The sequence below is a fragment of the Spinacia oleracea genome, chromosome 4 (assembly GCF_020520425.1).
Source record: "Spinacia oleracea cultivar Varoflay chromosome 4, BTI_SOV_V1, whole genome shotgun sequence".
Taxonomy (NCBI): domain Eukaryota; kingdom Viridiplantae; phylum Streptophyta; class Magnoliopsida; order Caryophyllales; family Amaranthaceae; genus Spinacia; species Spinacia oleracea.
This window is the reverse complement of record NC_079490.1, coordinates 18,213,983-18,236,563: the sequence shown is the minus strand read 5'-3', so window position 1 is coordinate 18,236,563 and position 22,581 is coordinate 18,213,983. Positions and strand designations below refer to the sequence as shown.

At 34.6% G+C, this 22,581-nt stretch overlaps 1 protein-coding gene across 2 annotated transcripts; it reads left to right on the top strand.

The window, feature by feature from the left end:
• The first annotated feature begins 20,011 nt into the window (after nt 1-20,011).
• Nucleotides 20,012-22,316, top strand: LOC110798818 (dormancy-associated protein homolog 3). 2 transcript variants are annotated; one of them, XM_022004018.2, is made up of 3 exons: nt 20,012-20,239; nt 20,405-20,578; nt 21,768-22,316. In XM_022004018.2, exons 1-3 carry the CDS (start codon nt 20,122-20,124, stop codon nt 21,878-21,880), a joined length of 405 nt encoding a protein of 134 aa, XP_021859710.2. In that variant the 5' UTR covers nt 20,012-20,121; the 3' UTR covers nt 21,881-22,316. The 2 variants fall into 2 exon arrangements, with proteins under 2 accessions (XP_021859710.2, XP_021859711.2); XM_022004019.2 differs by having other exon boundaries at nt 20,014-20,239; nt 21,761-22,316.
• Nucleotides 22,317-22,581: the final 265 nt, after the last annotated feature.

Here is a 22,581-nt window from a genome sequence, read left to right as displayed (position 1 = left end):
TGGAGACATTGAGGAGGTATGCACAAGAGAAGTTTCAATTGAGGGTGAAAAAGAGGCTACTGTACAAGGTCAGGAGTATGGCCAAGGAAAAGCTGCATGGTGGTTGGGCTGAAGCATATGAGCTGTTGCCTAGGTATGCTGAGATGATTAAGCAAACAAACCCAGGGAGTCATGCTCTAATAACATGGGGGGGCAGTAGTGGGGATGTGAACCCAAAATTCAGAGCTTGCTTCTTCTCATTTGCTGCACAGGTCAGGGGGTTTCTAAGGGGTTGTAGGCCCATAATTGGAATAGATGGGGCTCATTTAAGTGGTTTCTACAAGGGCATTCTACTGACAGCAGTTGGCATAGATGGAAACAATGAAATTTTTGTTCTTGCCTATGGATAGTAGACACTGAGAGCTGTGACAGTTGGACCTACTTCATGAGATGCTTGAGGCAAATGTTTGAGCAGGAGGGTTGCAACAGAGATGATTGGACCTTCATCAGTGATAGGATAAAGGTATGTGTTTACTGATCTGATATTTATTCTTTTCTGATCTTTACTCTTTTCTTATGTTTATGTTTCTATGTTAATGAACCTGTTTTTGTTGTTTGTGTTATGTGTAGGGTGTTGAGTTGGCAGTTAGAGAAACTTTTCCTAGAGCAACTAGGAGAGTTTTCTGCCAACACCTATACATGAATTGTAAGAACAATGGTATCTGCATTCCACAAGCTCTTTTGGATAGCTGCTAATGCATACAATGAGTATGTGTTTGGTAAGGCCATGGTGAAGATCAGTGAGTACAATGTAAATGCCACTGCATACTTGAACAGCTGCATTGAGCAGTGGTCTAGGCATAAGTTTGACTCTACTGTTTGTTGTGATCACAACACAACAAACTTTGTGGAGTCATTCAATGCATGCACAAAGCCCTTCAGAGACATGCCTGTCTTCTCATTATTGGAAGGTATAGCTCCTCTGTTTTGTGATCACAATCATGCATAATATACCCCTGCTTTGTGTTGTTTGTTGTTTAATGTTATATATGTTGGTGTATGCAGAGGGTGGGGGCTAGATTTGACAAGGCAGTTGACATGGAGGATGGTCAGCTCACTGCATATGCATTGAAAGAGTTAGAGGAGAGGACAGCTGAGTCCAGATTATGTTATGCCACAACATGTGGAGGGGGTGAATTTGAGGTTAGGGATGGACATGTCAACTTCCCAATTAGGCTTGCAACAAGAAGATGTGCTTGTAGGAAGTGGCAGATCTGTGGAATCCCCTGCAAGCATGCACTGAGGGTCATATATGACCAAAGGATGAACCCCCATGATTTCATATCCCCATGGTTCAAGGCTGCTGCATACAAGCTAACCTATGCAGAACACATTCATCCCATGGCAGATCCATCTCAGTGGCCTGACTTTGGCCTTCCTTCCATTCAGCCTCCAACCATCAAAAGACCATCTGGCAGACCTGCTAAGAAGAGAAAGAGAGGGGCAAATGAACCAAAGAAAGGGAAGAGGAACACAAATGTGAAATGTGGAAAGTGTAGAGAATCTGGTTACAACTCAAGAACATGCAAGGGTGGAGGAACAAGTGCCACTGGACCAAGCACTTCAAAGAGTGGTGCAGCAGGAGCAAGTACATCAAAGGGGGGAGCAAACACAAGGAAGAGGTCAAAGACAGCTGCATAGTCACCTCAGAGCATTATTTTGTGAATTGTAGTGCACAAAGCTAAACTAACTTAGTCAAATCAATTTAGTCAATCAGTTTAGTTAGAATCAGTTTTTGGAAACAGTTGTGCAGAGATCATTTTTTGGAAACAGTGAAATGCTTAGAACACCTGTTTTTGTGCAGTTCAGTGGTGTTTGTCCACTTAAAGATCATTTTATGTAAAGCTTATTTGCTTGAACAAGTATTTATGGAAAGTCTATTTATTTCATGAAATTTGTTACAACTTTACTTCATTGCTATCCAAATCAGAAATGCAAACATTAATACACCAACTTTTATTGCAAAATTGATCTGTTGTTTCTGTTGTTTGATCTTCTTCTTCAATAGCTTCAACTCTTCATGCATTCCCTTGCTTTGTTCTTGCATTCCCCAGCCTTGTTCTTGCATTCCCCTGTTTTCATCATCTCTGTTTCCCTTGCTCTGAACTTCATCACTTGTGTGCTCAAGAAAACCTTTGCACCACTTGAAATTATCACAAGGATCACACTTGTAGTAAAGCTTTTGCGGATTTTTTGCCGTTTCCGAGCTCCTAATGGCAAATCTTTTCCCGCAATAGCAATTTTTATTAGGAACTCTAATGTATGCTAAATTTGGGATGGAAGAAGATTCAGTTTTTGAATGAGAGCTCATGGCTAATTTGGAGAGGGGAAAGTATGCAAGTGAGGTGAACACTAGTAGCATTATAGGCAGCAAGAACATAACGGCTATATTTTGCTTCCTAGGTTTAAAAACTAGCCGTTAAATTCAAATTCCTGCAATTTGGGTATCTAGTGCAACTTAATTTCACAATAGGTGTATATTATGCATTAAATTTATAAAAAGGGGTATACTGTGAATTATAAACACGACTTAACGGAGGACTAACGGAAGGTCAGTTAAGGGGTATTTGGTGCAAACTTGGAAAAAAATAGGGGTATATTATGTGAATCGAAACAGGCGAGGGTATTTGGTGCGTTTTTTCAAACCTCAGGGGCATTTCATGAAAAAACCGTTAGATAAATAAACAGAAAAACTAAAACCAAAAGAAAAAGAATCAAAAGTATAGGAAAAATCAAAAGAAAAAGAAAAAGAAAAAGGAGAATATTTACAACTTCCCTCTAATTGCTCCTCGGGCAATGTAAACGATTTTGAATGAGCATCAAGGTCTGTAAGGTCAAATGTATCATGGAATGGAGACCTATTGATAAAGTTAGAAAGACTTAACATGGGGGATGAAGGAACAAGATCAAGCCTCCGCGAGAACGGGATATAGGCGGGAGGAGATATAGGCTCAACATTAATGCTTTTACGTACAATTCCACCCCTCGTGAATAAACTTATCACTAAAATCTTCAACCAAAAGTTTCGCAACCAATGGTTTCTCAACCAACGATTGTACAAGCATTAGCGATTCTTCATCCTCCAAAGTCTCCGTTATGTCCAACTTTTCCTCATCAGTACCAAGAGTCAAATGATAACCTTCCTCTAATGAACTAACATTCTCAACAACTCCACCATCATCATCATCATAATTATAAAGGATTTTCATGTCACAATAAGATGGTTCGAGTTGGAAATTTTGCATATCAAATCGAAGGAAAGGGTTGACAGTACTAACATATGACTCATTATAGGGACAAAGAGAAGTATCATGGTCATGACATTGACAACAAGAACAATAATACGGGGGAGGGGTGTGAGTTTGAGGAATAGGAAAAGAGAAATTTTGCAGAGTAGGTTCAACAAACATTGTCATCTCCCACTCATATGTATCTCTAGCTAATTGCTCGATCAAATCCCAACACTCTTCTGGAGTCTTCTCCACAAATATATAACTACTCATGGAATCCAACACCAATCTTGTATCTTTATTCAATCCCTCATAAATCACCATACATAGTTCCCATTGTTCAAAAATATGATTTGGACCAAGAAAATCTCCAAACCTATAATAATATCTCCAAAACACTTCATTCTCAAATTGAGGAAAACAAATAGAAGCCATTTTATATTAAAAAGAAAAAAAAGGAGGGAAATTTTATACACAAACGAAAAAATATATACAATGTAGTCTCACCAAAAATAAAAGCTAAAAAGAAAAATAAAACCGTCTCCCCGGCAACGGCGCCAAAATTTGATAGGCTGTCGTACACCCGTCAAAAATAAAATCATAACGAAACCTCCTAACAATGTAGTAGGGTAAGCAGGGTCGAACCCACAGAGAGATGGCTATTTAAATCTAGCTTTCAAGGTATGGCAAAACTAACAATGTCACGAAATTTAGGATTCAATGTTTAAACTAAAATAAAAAGAAAAATAAACTAAAAGATCTAGGGCAACGGTTCACCATGTTCATAGTTCAGAATCAATCAAAACATCATCAACAACTCAAATATTCAAATTATCTAGAGCACAAGTTAATCCTACGGTCGGGTCTTAACACTCTCAATTCAACATATGCAGTACGATCGCTAACATAATCAGAATTGCTAGTTGTAGGTAAGCCTCTAAAATTCGATCTATCGATTCTAAATCCTATTAGCATGATTTAATCAAACAATTGATCAGATTGCAAAGATTAACAATATAAACCTAATCAACTAGAAATATCAAATAATCAAACCATCAACAATAATAATAAGGATTCATAATATAAACATGGATTCCCAAACCCTAGAAAGCAAACTACTCAATCATGAAACGAACAATGAAAATCAAATCTAAGAATGAAAACATAATTAAAAGCAATAAATAAATTAAAGAGAAAAATCAATAATACCTCAAAGAATTACATTAATGGAGTTTGTAGAAAAACTATGGTTCATGAAAAAGAAAAGAGAGAAAAAAGAACGTGAATTAGAAATCTAGGAGAATCGAAAACCTAAAGGAAATAAAAGCATCAGGGAATCCAAATAAACGAAACCCTTCAAGTATTTATATACTTCCTAAATTCTAATAAAAACTAAATAAGGATAAGAAAATAAAATAAAAATAATAAAAATAACTAAGGTCGAAGATGATTGGACAATGTACGATGATGTGGCGACGAAACCCGAGCATCGACCAAATCGCCTAGGCAACGCACAAGACACGTGAGTTGGTGAAGCATGGCATCGAGAGATCCCTCGCTGGGACGTACTGCAGTTTGGAGGGCAGCGCAAGATCCCTCGCTGCCTGCGAGTCATCCCTCGCTGGACTTGTGGGCCCAGGCCCCAGCGTGGTCGCAGCAGCATCCATCACAACTTTCTTTCGCCATATCTCTTGATCCAGAGGTCATCTGAGGTCGTGTGACCCGTCGTTGGAAAGCTCTTTAAGTCTACTTTCTATCCCAATTAAAATCGTCTTATTCCGATAAGTGGAACTTGAGATATGATCAAAAGAGTGAACGCTTGTCAGTTTTGATGCTTAGAAAAGTAACGTTTAGCTTCATTGTTGACTCATAAATTATCTCGAGAGGCATGTAATGATCCTCGAGCCAGCATTCCATCCGTTCATCATCCAAATCAACTCCTAACACTCCGAAAGCATCCAAATGACCGTAAAATCACCTGAAACATTAAGAAAATACAAACGGGGCGTAATAGAGTACGACAATGATAACTTATGCAAATGTGATCCTAAATGCAACTAAAATGATATAAATGCCTAATAATGCAACTTAAATACGCCTAAAATACCCTATACAAATATGATTCATCAGAACAATGGGAGTAATTTCACTTGAGTCTATGTTTGATCACAAGTCCTAAACAAGTAAAATAATGAAGAGTCATTGTTGAATTGTTCGATTGATTAATTGTTTGTGTGTTGTGTCTTGAGTAGAGCCTTGAGTCGCCTTGAACATAATATACTAATTAACGTAAAGTGTAACCCAAAGAGCTTCAAAACTCTTGGAACGTATATACCTTGAGTATGAACAATGGGGGGAGTCTTGCCGGAAAACTTGTACTCCTAGAATGATACAAGACGTTGTTTCATTCTCTTTTATGCCGTTGTGCATTGGAATTTCTGTCGGTATGGCCCGACTGTCGGTAGTAGCCCGACTTATTTTGATGTATGGTTGACTCCCATCACCCTTTTCTTTCCTTTTGAGGATACTTTACTTTACCCGTTCGAAGCTTCTTTTTATTAAACTGTGAGTCAAGAGTCGTGTCTTGTGTCGAGTCTTGTCTCCATGTTTACTTGTTTATTACATGGCTTTTGCATGTTGATTATTTAATTGTCAAGTGATGCATGTTAGGATAGAATGTTATTCTAGTTTGTTCGTACTCAGCTTTTGCTGACTTCGTGCTTCATGTCTTCTGGTCATGGCCTTTGCCTTAATGACCCTATGATGATCCATCAATTGCATTTGCGTTGTTGGGGAGTAGATTTTTAATAAAGCAGGTTTGTAGAGATAACTTGCGGGAGAAGTTATCATGGGATTCGAGTTGAGAGTTTAATTCTTCCGTATTTTATAAACTCTATTTATTTTTATTTAAAGTCATGACTACTACTATTTTCAGTTAATGGATTTCCAATGGTTTGTTTTAGTTTGGGCCTTAACGGTTCCAACTTGTTTTAATGACCATTAACTATTTATTTAATATGTTTGAAAGTTAGTTAATTCCGCTGCGTAATTCTGGTAAATAGCCTTAGCCGTTATCACGGTGGCGGTATATCTTGGTAATTCCTGTGTTTTAAGTTGGAAAATGTTTTATAAAAAGCAAGGAATTATTAGGGTGTTACAACAACAACTGCGTAACCCACCCATAAATCACACATCGATTGCAACAACGGCCAAAATTTGAAATTATCAAATACAGAGTATCTCCATTAAATTGCCCACACAAAATATCTCCTCATTGATGGAAGGTTTGGAGATATTTCGATCTTTAAAATATTCTGGTGATGATTACGATCAAATGGGGATTTGATTCTCTATTCTTTTTTTTTTCTTCGTTACAGATTGAATCCATTTAATTTAAATACCCTTGAATCACGGCATAAATGACGCCAGAAATTTAATATATAGCAAAAAGTCAAAGATAAAAAAGGGAAGAACAATTAAAATATAAATACTTTTTACAATTAAAAAACTTAAATCTTACTATAAGATGAGCAGTAAAACCGTAAATTTCTTCAACCATTATTACCCGTCACACTCTCCCTGCCTCCTATGTTTTTACTTCAATTCTTATTGAATTGTGAATTCATTTCTCTTTAATTTTTATCACCAACACCAGTCCATCTCCACAATAAAACCCCATCACACTTCACATTCTAGCTGTAAATTTAAGCATACCCTTTTGCACATAGGCTCATCGGAAGGAAGACAATCAAATATCCCCATTAAATTTCCAACACACAAGAAAAGAAATTGATACAACTGGAATTCAAGATAACAACATTACACAATAAACCACAAATTCACACTTGAAAATGACACAATAGAGAGAACCCAATTAATGTCAACAAACAGGGATGAGAGATTGAGAGATATGTGGTGATTACTGTTGATATACGACGAAACAGACCGAGGAGAGATCAAAGGCGGCGACGGAGGTTGAGGATGTTGCTGCTGATAAAAGCGATGATTATGAAGCTGATTGGGATAGGTTTAGAATTATCAGGAACCGATTTGGATTGAGATTGCGATTCAACAACAACAAACAAGCGTTCACGGAGACAAGAGGCGCAAACGCCGATTGTACTACTGAAATCTGATAAGTGTTTCTTGAGAGAGTCGGAGAGCTGATAGAAAGAGAGAAGAGTGTGGAATGTGTATGTGTTAGAATATTTATTTTGAAAATATATTCTCTTATGTTATTTACTTTGACTAATGTATAGTAATATTTTAGTATTTTTCTTGGACAAGTTTCGTAAAATATTATCCCTTATTTTTCATTTAATTAATAGTTTGGACAATGGTATTAAACGATATATAAAAATCTCATAAATATGCATGATCATCTTAAATTAACGAGCTAGCGATCTTTCGAGCCAAACACCATTGAGTTTGAGTTTTGTTCATTTGGGCTCGTTCGGTATAACTGCCAGTTTGCAGTTTTTGGTTTTTTTGGTACTAAAAGTCATGTGATTTTGATTGAATCATTAACTAAAAAGTAGTCATACTTATAGTAATCATATTGATTTTGAAAACTAACAACAAAAAACCAAAAACTACTTTTTGTGGTTTTCGATATTTTGGTTTTTAGTTTTGTAAAAAACCGAAAACTGTAAACAAAAAACGATAACGAACGGGACCTTATTAAATAATTTAAATTCAAGTTTTGTTCATTTACAAACGAATCGAGCTCGAGCCGAACTTTTATCGAAACGATTCCGAACTGTTCACGAACAGTTTTGTTCGCGTCTGTCCCATTTGGGCCTTTCTCTTCTCCTTTTATTTTCCTATGTTTTTGTGTTTATGAATCTAGTCATTTTACAGGCCAGCTAACTAGGTCTAGGAGAATCTAAAATATGGGTATACTTGTAAGATTATGATATTTGTTTAGGGACACGTATAAATGTATACTTGATCATATTCTTGTCCTTTTAAAGTACATTTTAATTAACATGGGAAGGATTTCGTAAGATTAAGATATTTAAGACACGTATAAATGTAAGTATATATAATTGATATTTTACTCTCTTTTACCATCTCAAAATCTTCTTTAATTTTGTAGTCTTTCATATATTTCAAATTCCTCTTGTTCGCCCCCCTGTTACGACATGGACAGTAATGTCGATTAGATTTGATTAGTTATTAGTAGGGCTCAATTATATATATTGATATCTTATCATAGAATGAACGTGCTAAGGGAACAACAACGTCAACAAACAAGTGGATGCATGATAATGACTTATTAAAGTGGATTCAACTAATCATATTTCTTTGATCATAAAGCTTTGCCCATGGGGCATAGGTGTTGTTTTTTTAACTTCTACTGAGTACTACACTACTAGTATCCACTATCCTATGCAGTGTCGAAATTACGACTCCGTTCTATCCGACATATTTGTCTGAACTAATATTATTTGAACGGATATGAATTTAACTAAACTTAATCGAACTTATCTAAACTTAACTAAATTTAACCAAACATATTTTGTCTGAAAGAAATCATAATAAGTAGAAAATAAAAGGGACTTAACTGAACTTTACTGAACTTATCTTAACTTAACTTATCTGAATTTACTCTGTCTGAAATAAAGTCAAAATAAGTAGAACAGAACAGAACCGCCATTAGATCATGGCACCAACAACATAAATATAAAAAAAAGTTACAAAAACTTGTTATTCTTGCCAAATTTTCTTTGCTTTACTCTATAATTTTGCTAATTGACGGTACCTCTAAATCCCCAACTTTAAAATCCCTACTCCATCATTGATCTATACAAGTTGTTAATGGCCACTTAGGTACTCCCTAACTTTTAAAGAGATTAAAATTTGAAGGAGTACGTCATACGACTACGATATTACTATTTTATTACTATCATTTGAGTTGCAAGATGGATCGGATCCTAGTGCTACGGCGGCTTCCAATCTTCCATATATATTGAATCCGTGGTTACGAACTTGATCAACGCTCATAGAACCGGGTGTCTTAGATAGGTTGTCAACTTATAGTTTAAGTTCAAATATATGTACTCGTATGATATTATAATGGGCTACAGATTATTGCGCATCTAAAATATATTCATGGTAGAGGCATGAATTTGAGTTTGATCAAGACTTTGTCTAATTAAGTACCACATTCTTAAGACTTTACCAACTAAGTTAATTGACATCCACACAGATATATATATATGACAAGTCATTTTAGGTTTTGCATACAAACTTGATACAATACGTATGGAACTTATGTACGTCCACATTAAATTGTCACAAAACAGAAACCCTCCTATCAACATGATTATCACCATCATTATCGTCATGACTCATGATTTGGTGGTGGTGGCCAAAACTATCCAAACAAATCGCACAATCGGAGCAACCTGTAAGAAATTAGAATAGTCATATGATTATTGTCGTCTTTGCTCATGCTGAACATAACTTACGAATATTAGAACACACGACACGACAATAATGCAAAATGTGCAATTACCGAGATGGAAGATCGAGGTAAGTCCCCATTGTAGAACAATGGCTGCTAAAAAAGTCAATTACGGAGGAATAATTAACTTGTCAGATACGGAGTACTTAATTATGCCACAATATTCGTATGACCCATTCAGCCCATTTTTTTTTTTTGCATAAGTTAGGTTAATACTTGTCGGCCTCTCTATGATAATAATCCCTTTGTTTCTATTTATTTGCCCCATATTTTAGTTTAGTCCTTACAATGAAAATTGTCCGTCTATACTAATATTTTAAAACAGAAAAAATCATATGTCACTTGCCAGCTTTTAAAAACTATATTAATTTTCATTTTGTTTTTCAAAATATAAAGATATTAATTGCCTCTTCTTAAATTTTAATTAAAAAACTCTTTGTATTCATAACTCTCCCTTAATCACCTTCAACTTTTTATCAACGTCTTTCAACTCTGATTTTTTTTAGGGGAAGATAGAGCGGACATTTTATATAATTGCAAAAAAAATACGTATTTCGTGCGTCGTACGGGCTAAAAACTATAGCTTTCTTAAATAGTAATAGGTTCTCACTATTTAACCACTTACACACTTCATAAACGTCAAAAAGACAAGGGTACAATGTTACCCTTGTCTCCTTGTAAAATTTGTTTCGAGCCTTAGGCCCTATTTGGTTCATTATTAGTAAAGGAAAGGAAGAGAAAAGAAAGGAAGGGAAAAGAAAGGAAAATAAGGGAAGGGAAATAGATTTTATTTTCCTGTGTTTAGTTTAAGGGAAAGAAGTGAAGGGAAGAGAAAGTAAATCTAAATAACAGCTTTTAATTTTCTCTTTCCTTCCAAATTCCTCCAATTTTGGGAGGAAAGGAAAGGAAAGTGAAAATTTTATAAAGGAACTTTCCTTCCAATTCCCTTCCTTTCCTTCCACTTCCCATATAATTATTTGTACCAAATACAAGAAACCTTATTTTACCTTTTTGTTCTTTTTTTTTCCTTCCAATTCCTCCCAACTAAATAAAGCCTTAATAAACACATTTTGCAGACGAACAAATTCACTTAAGAAACTGTGCATATGGGTTACTCTGTAATAAAGTTAGCCCGTAAGGGAAAAAATAGAGAAAGCAAGTGGAAAACATGCTATAAAACACCCCTAAAAAAGAAAGGAAAATTTGTAAAGATTTTTCATGAAATACCCCCGAATTTTGGCGTAATTCACCAAATGCCATTGACTTTCAGAAGTTCACCAAATGCCCCTCACAAATGACTTAATACTAAAAATACCCTTACTAATGGCGCGCCGTTAGTCCTCCGTTAACCTAATTTTCAAATTCACCATATACCTCTATTTTAATACTTATTTCACCAAATACTCCTATTCTGAAACTTAATTCACCAAATACCCATAACTTAAAATTACCCATTTTGATGCTCAACGACTAGTTTTTCTATTTAAAAATTAGTTTTTGCTTATTGTTTGCTTATAAATTCCCCTTTTCTACCTATTTATTGTAGTTTTTCTATTGTTTTATTAACTTCATATCATTTTTGTCATGAGTTTTCCTTCAAAATCATCATCCACACCCAATGAGTCCATATATGTAAGAGTCCCAAACAAAATTTGTTATTGTGGGAGAAAATTTGCCATCCGAATCTCTGATACAACACTCACTCTGAAGCTCCGATACAACACTAAAACAAAAAATACTCCTAAAAACACCTCAAAACGCCGCAACTCTTCAAGAAAATAGCTACTATTTTTGTACCTTATTCTCTATGTGACCAAGTAATATTTTCCATGCAATCGGAAGGCATTCCTTTGTCAATATGGGCAATATCTTTAACATGTGCAAACATATTAAAAACAAAGCTCTTATTGATTTTATTCTAACGCATATGTTCCAGCTACCTCAACTCCTATCGCTTCCATGCCACCTATTTAACGTTAACTCCCTTTTTGTCTCCTGTCTCTACTGCCTCGAAACACCTTTCTTACTTCTCCTAACTTTCTCTAAACCTTACAGTCGAGGCAGAAATTAAGGTTTTCCGACTTTTCTTTTGAACTAGGTTCTATTGACATGGTGAAATAGATTTTATGGACAAATGTCTATTTTTGTATTTGAGGGAACAAGAAAAAGAAATTAAACTAAGGTATATTCCAAAACTCATGTACCAATGAAAAAACATGAATCTTGGGACAAAGATTTACCTCCAAACTCAAGATTTTCACATCATGAATCCAAGTTTGAAATCGAGGTTGTGATAAAGATGTATGCGTTATTGAACTTGATTTCTTAGTCTCTTCACATTCGGACATTAAGAAAATTAAAGTGTTAGCTTTAAAATTGAATTACTTTAGCTTCACTCACATAAGATTTCATGAAAAGGTTTTTTTTTTTTTTGGCCTTTTGCTCACCTATGGTGCGTTGTCTTTACTGGATGAGGCCTGAACTTATTGGATACATAATTGAAACTTATTGAGTGTTGTATCGGACCTTCGGATGGAAAATTTCCTCCAACAATAATATAATTTGTTTGGGACTCTTACATATGTGGATTTATGTGTGTGGATGATGATTTTGAAAGAAAACTCATGACAAAAATGATATGAAATTAACATAAAATTAATAAGAAAACTACAATAAACAGTCAGAAAAGGGGTATTTATAAGCAAACAATCGATGACTAATTTCAAACACAAAAACTAGCCGTTGAACATCAAATGGTTAATTTTAAGTTATGGATATTTGGTGAATTAAGTTTCAAAATAGGGGTATTTGGTGAAATAAGTATTAAAATAGGGGTAGTTGGTAAATTTGAAAATTAGGCTAACGGAGGACTAACGGCGCGTCATTAGTAAGCGTATTTTGGGTATTAAACCATTTGTGAGTTGCATTTGGTGAATTTCTAAAAGTCGAGGGGCATTTGGTGAATTGCGCTAAAACTCGGAGGTATTTCATGAAAAATCCGAAAAATAATTGTACAATTATATGTAGTACGATGTTATTATATATATATGAGTCACAAATACCGTAGTAGGGTAACCTTTTGTAGTACTTATTACTCCCTCCGTTCCTAAATACGTGTCCGGTTCTCATTTATGGCGTTCCCTTTTATGTGTCCACTTTCCATTTTTGGACATACACCTTTCCCACTTTTCTATACACTTTTCCCACTTTTCCATACATCATTATTACCTTTTCTTACACATTCTACACTTTTCCCACTTTTCAATCACCACCTCCACTTTTATTTATACTTTATCAATAAACAATTATCTACTTTTTCCTTTCCCAAAAAAAAAAACATTCACAATCATTACCTCTTACACACCATTCAATTTTATTAATTACCGTGTACATGTCCAAAGTGGACACGTATTTAGGAACGGAGGGATTACGGAGTAACTGATTCCAACTTATTTTCTTGATTCGGTCTCCTTATTTTCTTGATTCGGTCTCCTTATGATAGTACTCCCCTGAGTAAACTGTTATGAAGGTCCCTAAACTTTGACAAAATGGGCAGTTTAGTCCCTCAAGTTTCAAAAGGAGCAGTTTAGTCCCTCAAAATGGATGGAATAAGCTGCTTTTTGGATTCTGTTACTAACGTCTGTTAAATGAATTAAAAATAAAGGCAAATTAATATAAAATGCAGAAAAGGACAAAATAATAGTTACTTTTACCTATAACCATTTAAAAAATAAAGGCAATTTATAAAACCAGCTGTTGTAGATCTAAAAAACAGAGTATTTAACAAGGCCATTTATACAAAAATTATTAACACTTCCTTTAAAAGAAAAAGGATCCTATTGCCTTCCAAAAATTATTTTAACACTTCCTAAAAAACAAAGCACAATTGCAATGGCATAATTACCTGGAAAATGGATCCCCTAAGTGTATTATGTTCATAATTTGTCTATTGAGGTCAGCTTATCGTCCTCCGTCAAAACTAAAATAACGAAGAACACAATCACCCAATGACTCATTCTACGAGCTTAAACAACCAGTAAATAAAGCATTCAACTCTGATTTCTCTTCGGCATTACATCAAACTCCCACCATGCATTAATCAGATCCCACAAATTATCATACCGAGCAAGAGTACAAGTCCAAGAAATAACATTTCTCACAGACATTTCATCAAACACCTTATGTGCATCCCGATTAACTTACATTTCCCGTAAATTCACCCAAGATCAAACCCGGCCATAAACTCCATCATCATCTTCAATCTCATGTTTAATCAGCAAGTCAGCAACTCATACATGAAATCTAACGAGCTTACGACTACTAGTACTCTGCTCAACCATATGAAAGTCTTTCAATTAAATTCTTATTAATATCCACTTCAAAACCCTTTTTTCTGGGCTCCAATCCTCCAAATTGTGTGTGTAAAACGCAGAGAAGTTGTTGCACAATAACGGTATGCTGCCCCCAACTCTTTGACGCCGAAGATCCTCCACCGCCGCCGCCACCGTCAATCGCTACCCTCTTCCTCGAATCTCTCTCCTCCTGCATGTAGCTGAAACCGTCGAGATCGCTCGCCGGCAAAGAGATCGGCGGCACGTAATGATCCGATAACGAACTCTCCCCAAAACTACTCCCACTGCTCTGCCTCTGCAACCCGATCGACGGTGGAAACAAGCTTCTCTCTCCTCCTCCAACACCGGAAAACTTCGAAGCCATTGTCGACTTGACTTAAAAAGTGTGCAGTTTGATATTCTAGCAGGCATTTCCATGGAAAATTCAATCAGAAAACTCCTGAGCCTCGTATAATTTTCAATCAATCCAATAAATAGTTAAAAAATCTAGAAATTGAGGTGCAATGAATCCCTAGAAGGCTAGAATAACGCCATTTTCGTCAATTTCTCATTGTTTTTCTTAGATTTTCCCCCTGAAATTTTGTCTCTCTCTCTTTAACTTACGTTCTCTCTCTAAATAACAGTGTAAATGATGAAAAAATCATGTAAAAAGGTTAAGTAAATTGAAAAGGCTAAAAAATAATCAAAATCAGTTGTTTCCATTAATTTATACACGTGTAAATTAGTTTTTTTTTCTTTCTATAAAGCATTTTTATTATTATTTTATTGACTTTAACGGAAAATGAAACGGTGTTAACAAAAGTAGCTTATTCCATCCATTTTGAGGGACTAAACTGCTCCTTTTGAAACTTGAGGGACTAAACTGCTCCTTTTGGCAAAGTTTAGGGACCTGCATATCAGTTTACTCGTACTCCCCTTGTCTCTACACAAATTCTTATTTACAATGGGTGTACAATAAATATTGTACATCGAAGTAAAAGTTGACTTAAAATGCTTTAAAGTTACATTTATATATGTAAAAGTTATCTATTTTTTAATGATAAATTTTTTCATTTGAATAAAAAATTATTTCTTCAAAATCACTAATAATGTATAAATTAATCATTTAACCCTTTAAAATGTTTATCTATCAACTTTTTAATTTTATAATATAAAAGTTACAGGAAAATAGGTTAAAGTTACGAAAAACTGCATAAAAGTTATCTTGGTGTACAATAAATTTATTGTACACCTTGTGCGCGCAAGACCTTTTATTGTCTCTATTAGTTTTCTAATCCCTATCTTAAATATTGTCCTATTTTCTTATGTAGTACTCTGTCATAGGTTCTTGCCACTTACCCACCTACGTACTTTATAAACGTAAAAAGGACCTTGTCACCTCTATCTCCTAGTAAAATTTTGTTCCGATCGTTAATACAACACATTTTGCAGGCAAATAAATTCACTTAACAAATTGTGTTTATGAATTACTGCGTAATAAAGTTGGCTCATTTGAATAAGGATAGAAACATATATTATATACTTCTTCCGTCCCTTTTCTTATTGCTTCATGGAATAAAATTCACTTTATTAAGAATTGGATATAAATAATGCACATGAGATATCAAAGTGGTCTCATAAAAAGAGAGGTAGAGAGAGAGCAAGTGGAAAAACATACTATTTAAAGGTATGGTGCAATCTCAAAAGAACATAAAAAAAATAAAAATAAAGAGTCAACAAAAAAGGATAGGGGTAGAGGCGTAGAGCTGACAATTCTCAACCTGAATCGTTGAACCCGTTGGGTTAATCCGATCGTTAATAACCCGAACCGTTAATAACCAGTGAGATGGAACCCGGAACCCGATCCGATCCGATGATGTTCAACCCAAACTGTCTCAAAAATATTAACCCGATTAAGACCCGAAACCCGATAATAAACCATCATGCGGCAAGCCGGCAACCCGAACCGTTTCTATCCAAACCGAATGGAATCGGAAACCGTTAATGACCCGGTTTGTTTCAATCCGAACCATTTCAACTCAGAAAAAACCTGTTTAATCTGGACCGTTTACCACCCGAATTGTTTCAACCCGGACCATTTGCAACCCGAATTGTTTCGACCCGGACCGTTTACAACCCGAACTGTTTCAACACGGACCGTTTATTACCCGAACTATTTCAACTCAAACCGTTTCAACCTGTACCATTTATTATCCGAAGTTTCAAACTGTTTCAACCCGAACTATTTGCAACTCGTAACCTGTTTACATCCCGTAACTCGTTTATAACCTGTTTAATCCAAACCGTTTTTAACCCGTCCTCCTAAACTATTTACAACCTTAACACGTTTTATTTTATCTAAATTAAAAGTTGTACTATGTACAAAATTGTTTTAATGTATTAAAGTCAAGATAAGAAAGATAATAAATTAATAATTAGGCTAATAGTTTACATCCAAGAACAATAAACTATAAATCTATAATAAGTTAATAACTAACGCGGAATTAAAAGTTGTATGTGTATATCTTACTCTTGGATTGTCTTATTGATATATATAATTTGTTTGATTCGTGTTCAGTTAACTAATTCTTAATCATAATACTGATTTTTAAATAATGGCGAAATTTTTTCTATTTCAATTCAAGCTTATTTAACTCGTAAGTTGAAGTTTTTGAACCTTTATAAACTAAATATATAATTCCATGTGTGTTGTTAAATCGAGTATTTGAACAGTTGTTTATCAACCGAGTAAGTAACTAAACATGTTATCATCTAAACTTATTTAGCATATTGTTCTTTATCGTATATATTTCCAATAGATTTATATTACTGTATAGTTATAGTCTTGTAAAATTAGATAGATGTAAACCGATCTATAATCTAGTAAATTAAGTTATATAGAATTAGATAGTTGTAAACTAATAATCTCACGAAGTTATATATTTATATAATTACACAATTATGTCGTTATAGATTTATATCTTTATATGGTTATAGTTTTGTAGGGTTTTGGTTTAAACTGGTTATGATCATCGATAAATCAGTTATTAGCTTATTAGAGTAATCAAATATAGATGTTATATTCGTTAATTTTGACAATATTACTACGTAGAACTTATGAATTTGTATTATTTTATTAGTTTTGCACTCCTTTATTGGCTCATGTTCAAGTGATTAATCGATTACCAAACTAAATTGATCTAATTCAATACGTTATAATCTTATTATAAGTTATAACCAACAAACTAATAAAAAAACTATATTGTTTTAACTGAATCGACTTAATTAATTAACAATTGAACTTGCTTGTCTCGATCCGTTGTTCAACAAGTTAGCTAGTCTCGTTGCTGTTTAAAACAATACGAATATATGACAAACTTGTATTTACAAACTTTACAAATCCATTACGTGTTAGTTCAACATTATTAATTACTGCGTTATTAGTTATTAATTCGTCAATAAATGTGTCATGAATACGAAGAATTAGTCATTAGTTTGTCGTTATTTATGATAAAATTAAGTCATATACTATATACTCACTAACTTTACTGGTCTTAAATTTTTAACGCTTTCAAAATTGAGTTACTGCCTTGTCTCCTAATTAAGAAATTTATATTGAGTATTATAATATAAACGTATTGAAAATTGTGATTTTAGTAATAACACGATATTATTTATAACTAGATTTTAGCCCGTGCGATGCACGGGTTCTATTAAATTGTTAAGTTAAAATAAAACTCCTATATATGCCGAGTGCCATATTTTATCTATTAGATTAGATCAGGCTTTGATTTTGGATTGAATTTCATTATATATTTATTTTTAATTATTAGAGTGTTTGATTTTTGATGAAATTTTATATGCGTAATATTAATAATTAATTAATAAAAATATCTACGTGGCATTTGACTTTGTTAATTAGAAAATAATGTCGAAATCTTATTTTTCATTGGTCGAAACCATTGAATTTCCTATGTTATCAATATTTTACGTGGCAACTAATATTCACATGACATCTAATTAATTATCCACGTGATTTTTTTAATTCAAAAATAAATGAGGAGTCTTATTTTTCATTGGCCGAAATCAATACTAATCCTAGTTTGAAAAGTAAAATCTGGATTTTATTTTTCAATCGTTCCTACTGGAAATTTAAATCATGGATTAAAGAAGTAGTTATTGATAACCAAACTTAAGAGTGAAAGATGTGATTGTGTATGAGTTATGAATTGAACAATACGATCAATTTATAGGACTTAATCAATTATAAATTTGAATATGATTCGAACTTTCAATTCCTAACCTGAAGAGTTATAGTGCATTAGTATAATATGTAACTTGAAATCATTATTTGATTAGAATTTTCAATTTATCTAATTTACATGAGATTCCAACATTATAGACATCTTTATCTAATAGGAGTAGTACATAGTTATATAACAAAAAGTAATAAAGGAGTAGAAATTAAGGCTGTATCTTACTACTGGTATTAGCTATATGTAGATTTGCATAAATACAGCTTACGGTTACTGCCTTATGAATTACGGAGTAAAAGTCAAACTTAAGCTAACTACGAACTATTTTAAAATTAAAAAACTATCAAAATATGAATGTAATCAACACAAAGTTATCAAGAAAACAATCCCTAATAAGTGAAGTTACTCATGTGACATCTATCATGTAAATAAACTTAAATGTATTATAATAAACAAATATTTTGTTTTATATACTCCGTATTTACCAAACTTAGAAATAGTAGCTGATTATATTTTTATATATCTTTAAGATAACATTTGTTTTTTTTTTTTTGAGGGAAATAGTAGCTGATTATATTTTTTATATATTTTTATATATCTTTAAGATAACATTTGTTAATATATATTTTATATTTATCTTTTTGTAACATATACTTTATAAATATCAATATCTACGTGACAATTAATATCCACATGACATCTAAATAATTATTTACGTGGCACTCGTTTTTTTAATTCAAAAATAAATTAGAAATCTTATTTTTCATTGGCCGAAATCAATACTAATCATACGTGGCGCTCTAATAATTCGGCAAATATGCCTCCTTTATATATATATTAGATTAGATTTATATCTGAATTCACCTGACCCGACATGAACCTGATCCGATAGGATCCCGACCCGATATGGTCCCGACCGATATAATCCTGAACCTGTTACAACCCGGCTAAATCCGGTTACATCTCAACGTGTTCCAACCCGAACCGACCCGACTATAGTCCGCCCTATCTGACCCGACTATAACCCAACCCGATGTGAATCCGATCCGATACAACCCGAATAAACTCGTTTAAAATCCAACCCAATATGACCGACCCGATTATACCGCGACCCGATATAACCCGAAACGACATGAACCCGACCCGATACGAACCTGTGTCAACCAACTCGTAACTGAACCGAACTGAACTATTAATTTGTCAACTTGAATCGATCCGATTCGATAGCCAAATAAATCCGTTTCAACTTGAAATGTTGAACCCGACCCAAATCCGATCCATTTGTCTGAAGTAACACTCTAGAAGTCTAGATAGGGGAGTACGGTGTAACGTTGTGGAACTTGTGTCTTGTGGGTACCCCGTTTAATTAAAGTCAGTAAAACAAACAGAAAAATGTGAACTTCTGACAGTGGCAAACCCATGTAATTATCCACAAAATCAACGCTTAATCTACTCAACCCAAACAAATCAAAGGGCAAAGTAGTCATTTAATTACAACAACCCGGCCCTAACTCACGTGATCACCTCACCAATCCCTCTCCACGTCGCCACGTTTGCGGACCCCACTTTCTCTCCCTCTAAAACCTTATCTGTTCCTCACCCTTTCTTACGTCACCATCTTTTTAAATCAACGGCCACAATCTTCTCATTCCCTCATTAAATACACCACTTCTCCCGCTTCACATTTCTTCTTCAGTAACGAACTCACTACCGTTTCGCATCCACGTTTCGCCGCCTGTTAATCTAACGTTTCTTTTCTCTTTTAAAGAAAACGCCGGTTGGTTAGTTAGTTAGTTATGGGTCTTTTGGAGAAGCTTTGGGATGATACTATTGCCGGACCTCAGCCGGATTCCGACCTTGGACGTCTCCGCAAATTCGATACTTTAATCACTCGCTCTTCTACCCCTTCTAAGGGTACGATAGATAGTCGTATTTATTTCAAATTAATTTCCGCTAAACTAAAACATAATCAACTGATCAATGACTAAATCGTTTAACTTAATTTCCGAACTAATAAATCGATTGGAGAGGATATTATTGATTTTGTCGCCTCTTATTTTTCCTATTTTGTTGGAGCAGAAATGGAGGGAGAGAGATCCTACAGTGGAGATGCGATATCGGGGGCGGAAAATCAGGAGGAAGTCAAAGTTTCGAGAAGAATAATGATAGTGAAACCACCTGGATACAATCAGAATTCTGGATCAGCTCCGGCGAGTCCTGCCGGATCTACGCCGCCGTCATCGCCGTTTTCCGGTTAGTCTTTTCTCTCTTTCCTACCTTTGAGTGTTCGTGTTTTTGCTATTTGACAAAAATACCCTTTGCACGTATATTTTTTCCAGTGAAGTTGGAGGAGTGACTACTGACTAGTGTGACTGAGGTTGTGATCTGGAAACTTCTGGGAAGGGTAGTTTAGACATTTGATATTAGATATTAATTGGCGGGCCGCAAGTACTTTATTTATTTTTGGTCAAAATGAGCCCCGTAACGGTCGATCGGACGAGGAATTTAAACCTCTGATCTATCGGATAATAGATCCTCGAGGCTGATTATGACTCAACGTGAAAGGGTTAATTTTCTTTTTGTTGATAATTTTGTTAATATTTTTGGTAGGGTCGATTATCATATTATCCATAGAAATATCTTCCTTTAGTTGGCTTTTATTGTACTGGCTTATTTTCAGTAATTGATTGAAAATGTTCTTCATATATAAGGTTGAAGTATTCTGATTGAAATGGGGTAGATGGTGATTAGTGAGTTAGGTAGGATGTTACTTTCATGTTAAGATCCTTTCTATTACGGCATTAGTCTTATTTAGAAAACAAATTAATTAATTACTTTAATGTTCGGTCATCCTACACTATGATGTAGATTTATGATTAATTAACTTAATTTAGGTATGTACTCACTAACTAGCAATAGTAGTGGCGCACGACGTAGTGTTGATCTTTTTTTTTTCTTTTCTTATTCTTGTGCGATGATTATGTCTAAGATTACGAATTCACAACCCTTAATAATTAAGATGAAAGATCTACGGAACTGGTAACTCGGGTATTTACAGCCAGTTTTGCAGGTCACTCGTTGAAAGTAATGGAGAATTATAAGGGTAAACCCCCGGATGCTTATAATAACCCGAACATATACTTGGTATAATATTAGCATACAGGAGTACAATCATAAATTGGGCAAGTGGGCAACCTTGTATGTACAACGTGTGATTGTTGATCTGTGTCAATCTATCGACCTGACCTGAATTGGATTGGATGATTATATAAATATAGCACTCTGGCCTCTTGATAGTCTTGTAAGCAAGACTGGATCTACTTAATTGTATCATAGGCTGCTATTTTTAGCAATAGTAGCATTAGTTTTGATTTCTACAGAACATATGTTGATAACCAGTAGACTAATAAAATGATTATACTGATTGGTTGTTAGGAAGCAGATCAGGAGCATTCAGGTTTCGGAGGAGATCAACGTCAGACGCGAATGAAAAGGCAGCGAATGAGGACTGCACCTGCCGAAGCTCTCCTCCTCCTTAAGATGTCTGATGTCTGATATCTGAAAGTTGGAAACAACTGATCGAGGCTCGACTAATCTCTCTCCAGTTTCCACCCTAGTTTAAAGGCTTTGCTAACACGTACTGTCGTTGAGGCTTCACCAAACCCAGCCTTCGTCCATGTGTCATATACTTATAAATCACTTGTAAACTGGACTTGCAGCTTGCTTGTGGTATATGTAAATATTTGGTGTATGGACTTTTACTTCTCTGAGTTACCTCCGGGCTTAGGCCGTCCATGTGAAATATAGGGATTGCGCGCGCACCTTGTAATATATCCCGTGTCGTTTGATAGTTTGTACGGAGTAGTATGAGTTGTGATGATGGTGTTCATGCAACCACGATGTTATCCTCTTTGCAGTAGTCTTTCACTCTTCCTCTTGTAAGGTTTGTTCTCAATGAAATATGAATGCCGGAATTTCGTTTTTGTATGAATCATACTCTCTTGTTGGCCTTTGCATTTAGCTAAAACAAATTGAGTTAAGACGTACTTCACTTGAAAAATATCCCCTAAATCATTTAATTTGTCACATAGCATCTTTAGCCTAACTTATAGTAATTTGATTCATTGATAAGTGACAAATATCACTTGGATGGTTGAGTTAAAACTAACATGAAGAAATTGGGTCGTAAAAGATTGTGTGTGGATTTTTCGCCAACTAGATTATTGGTTTATTATTCCATCACTATTTGGATTGAA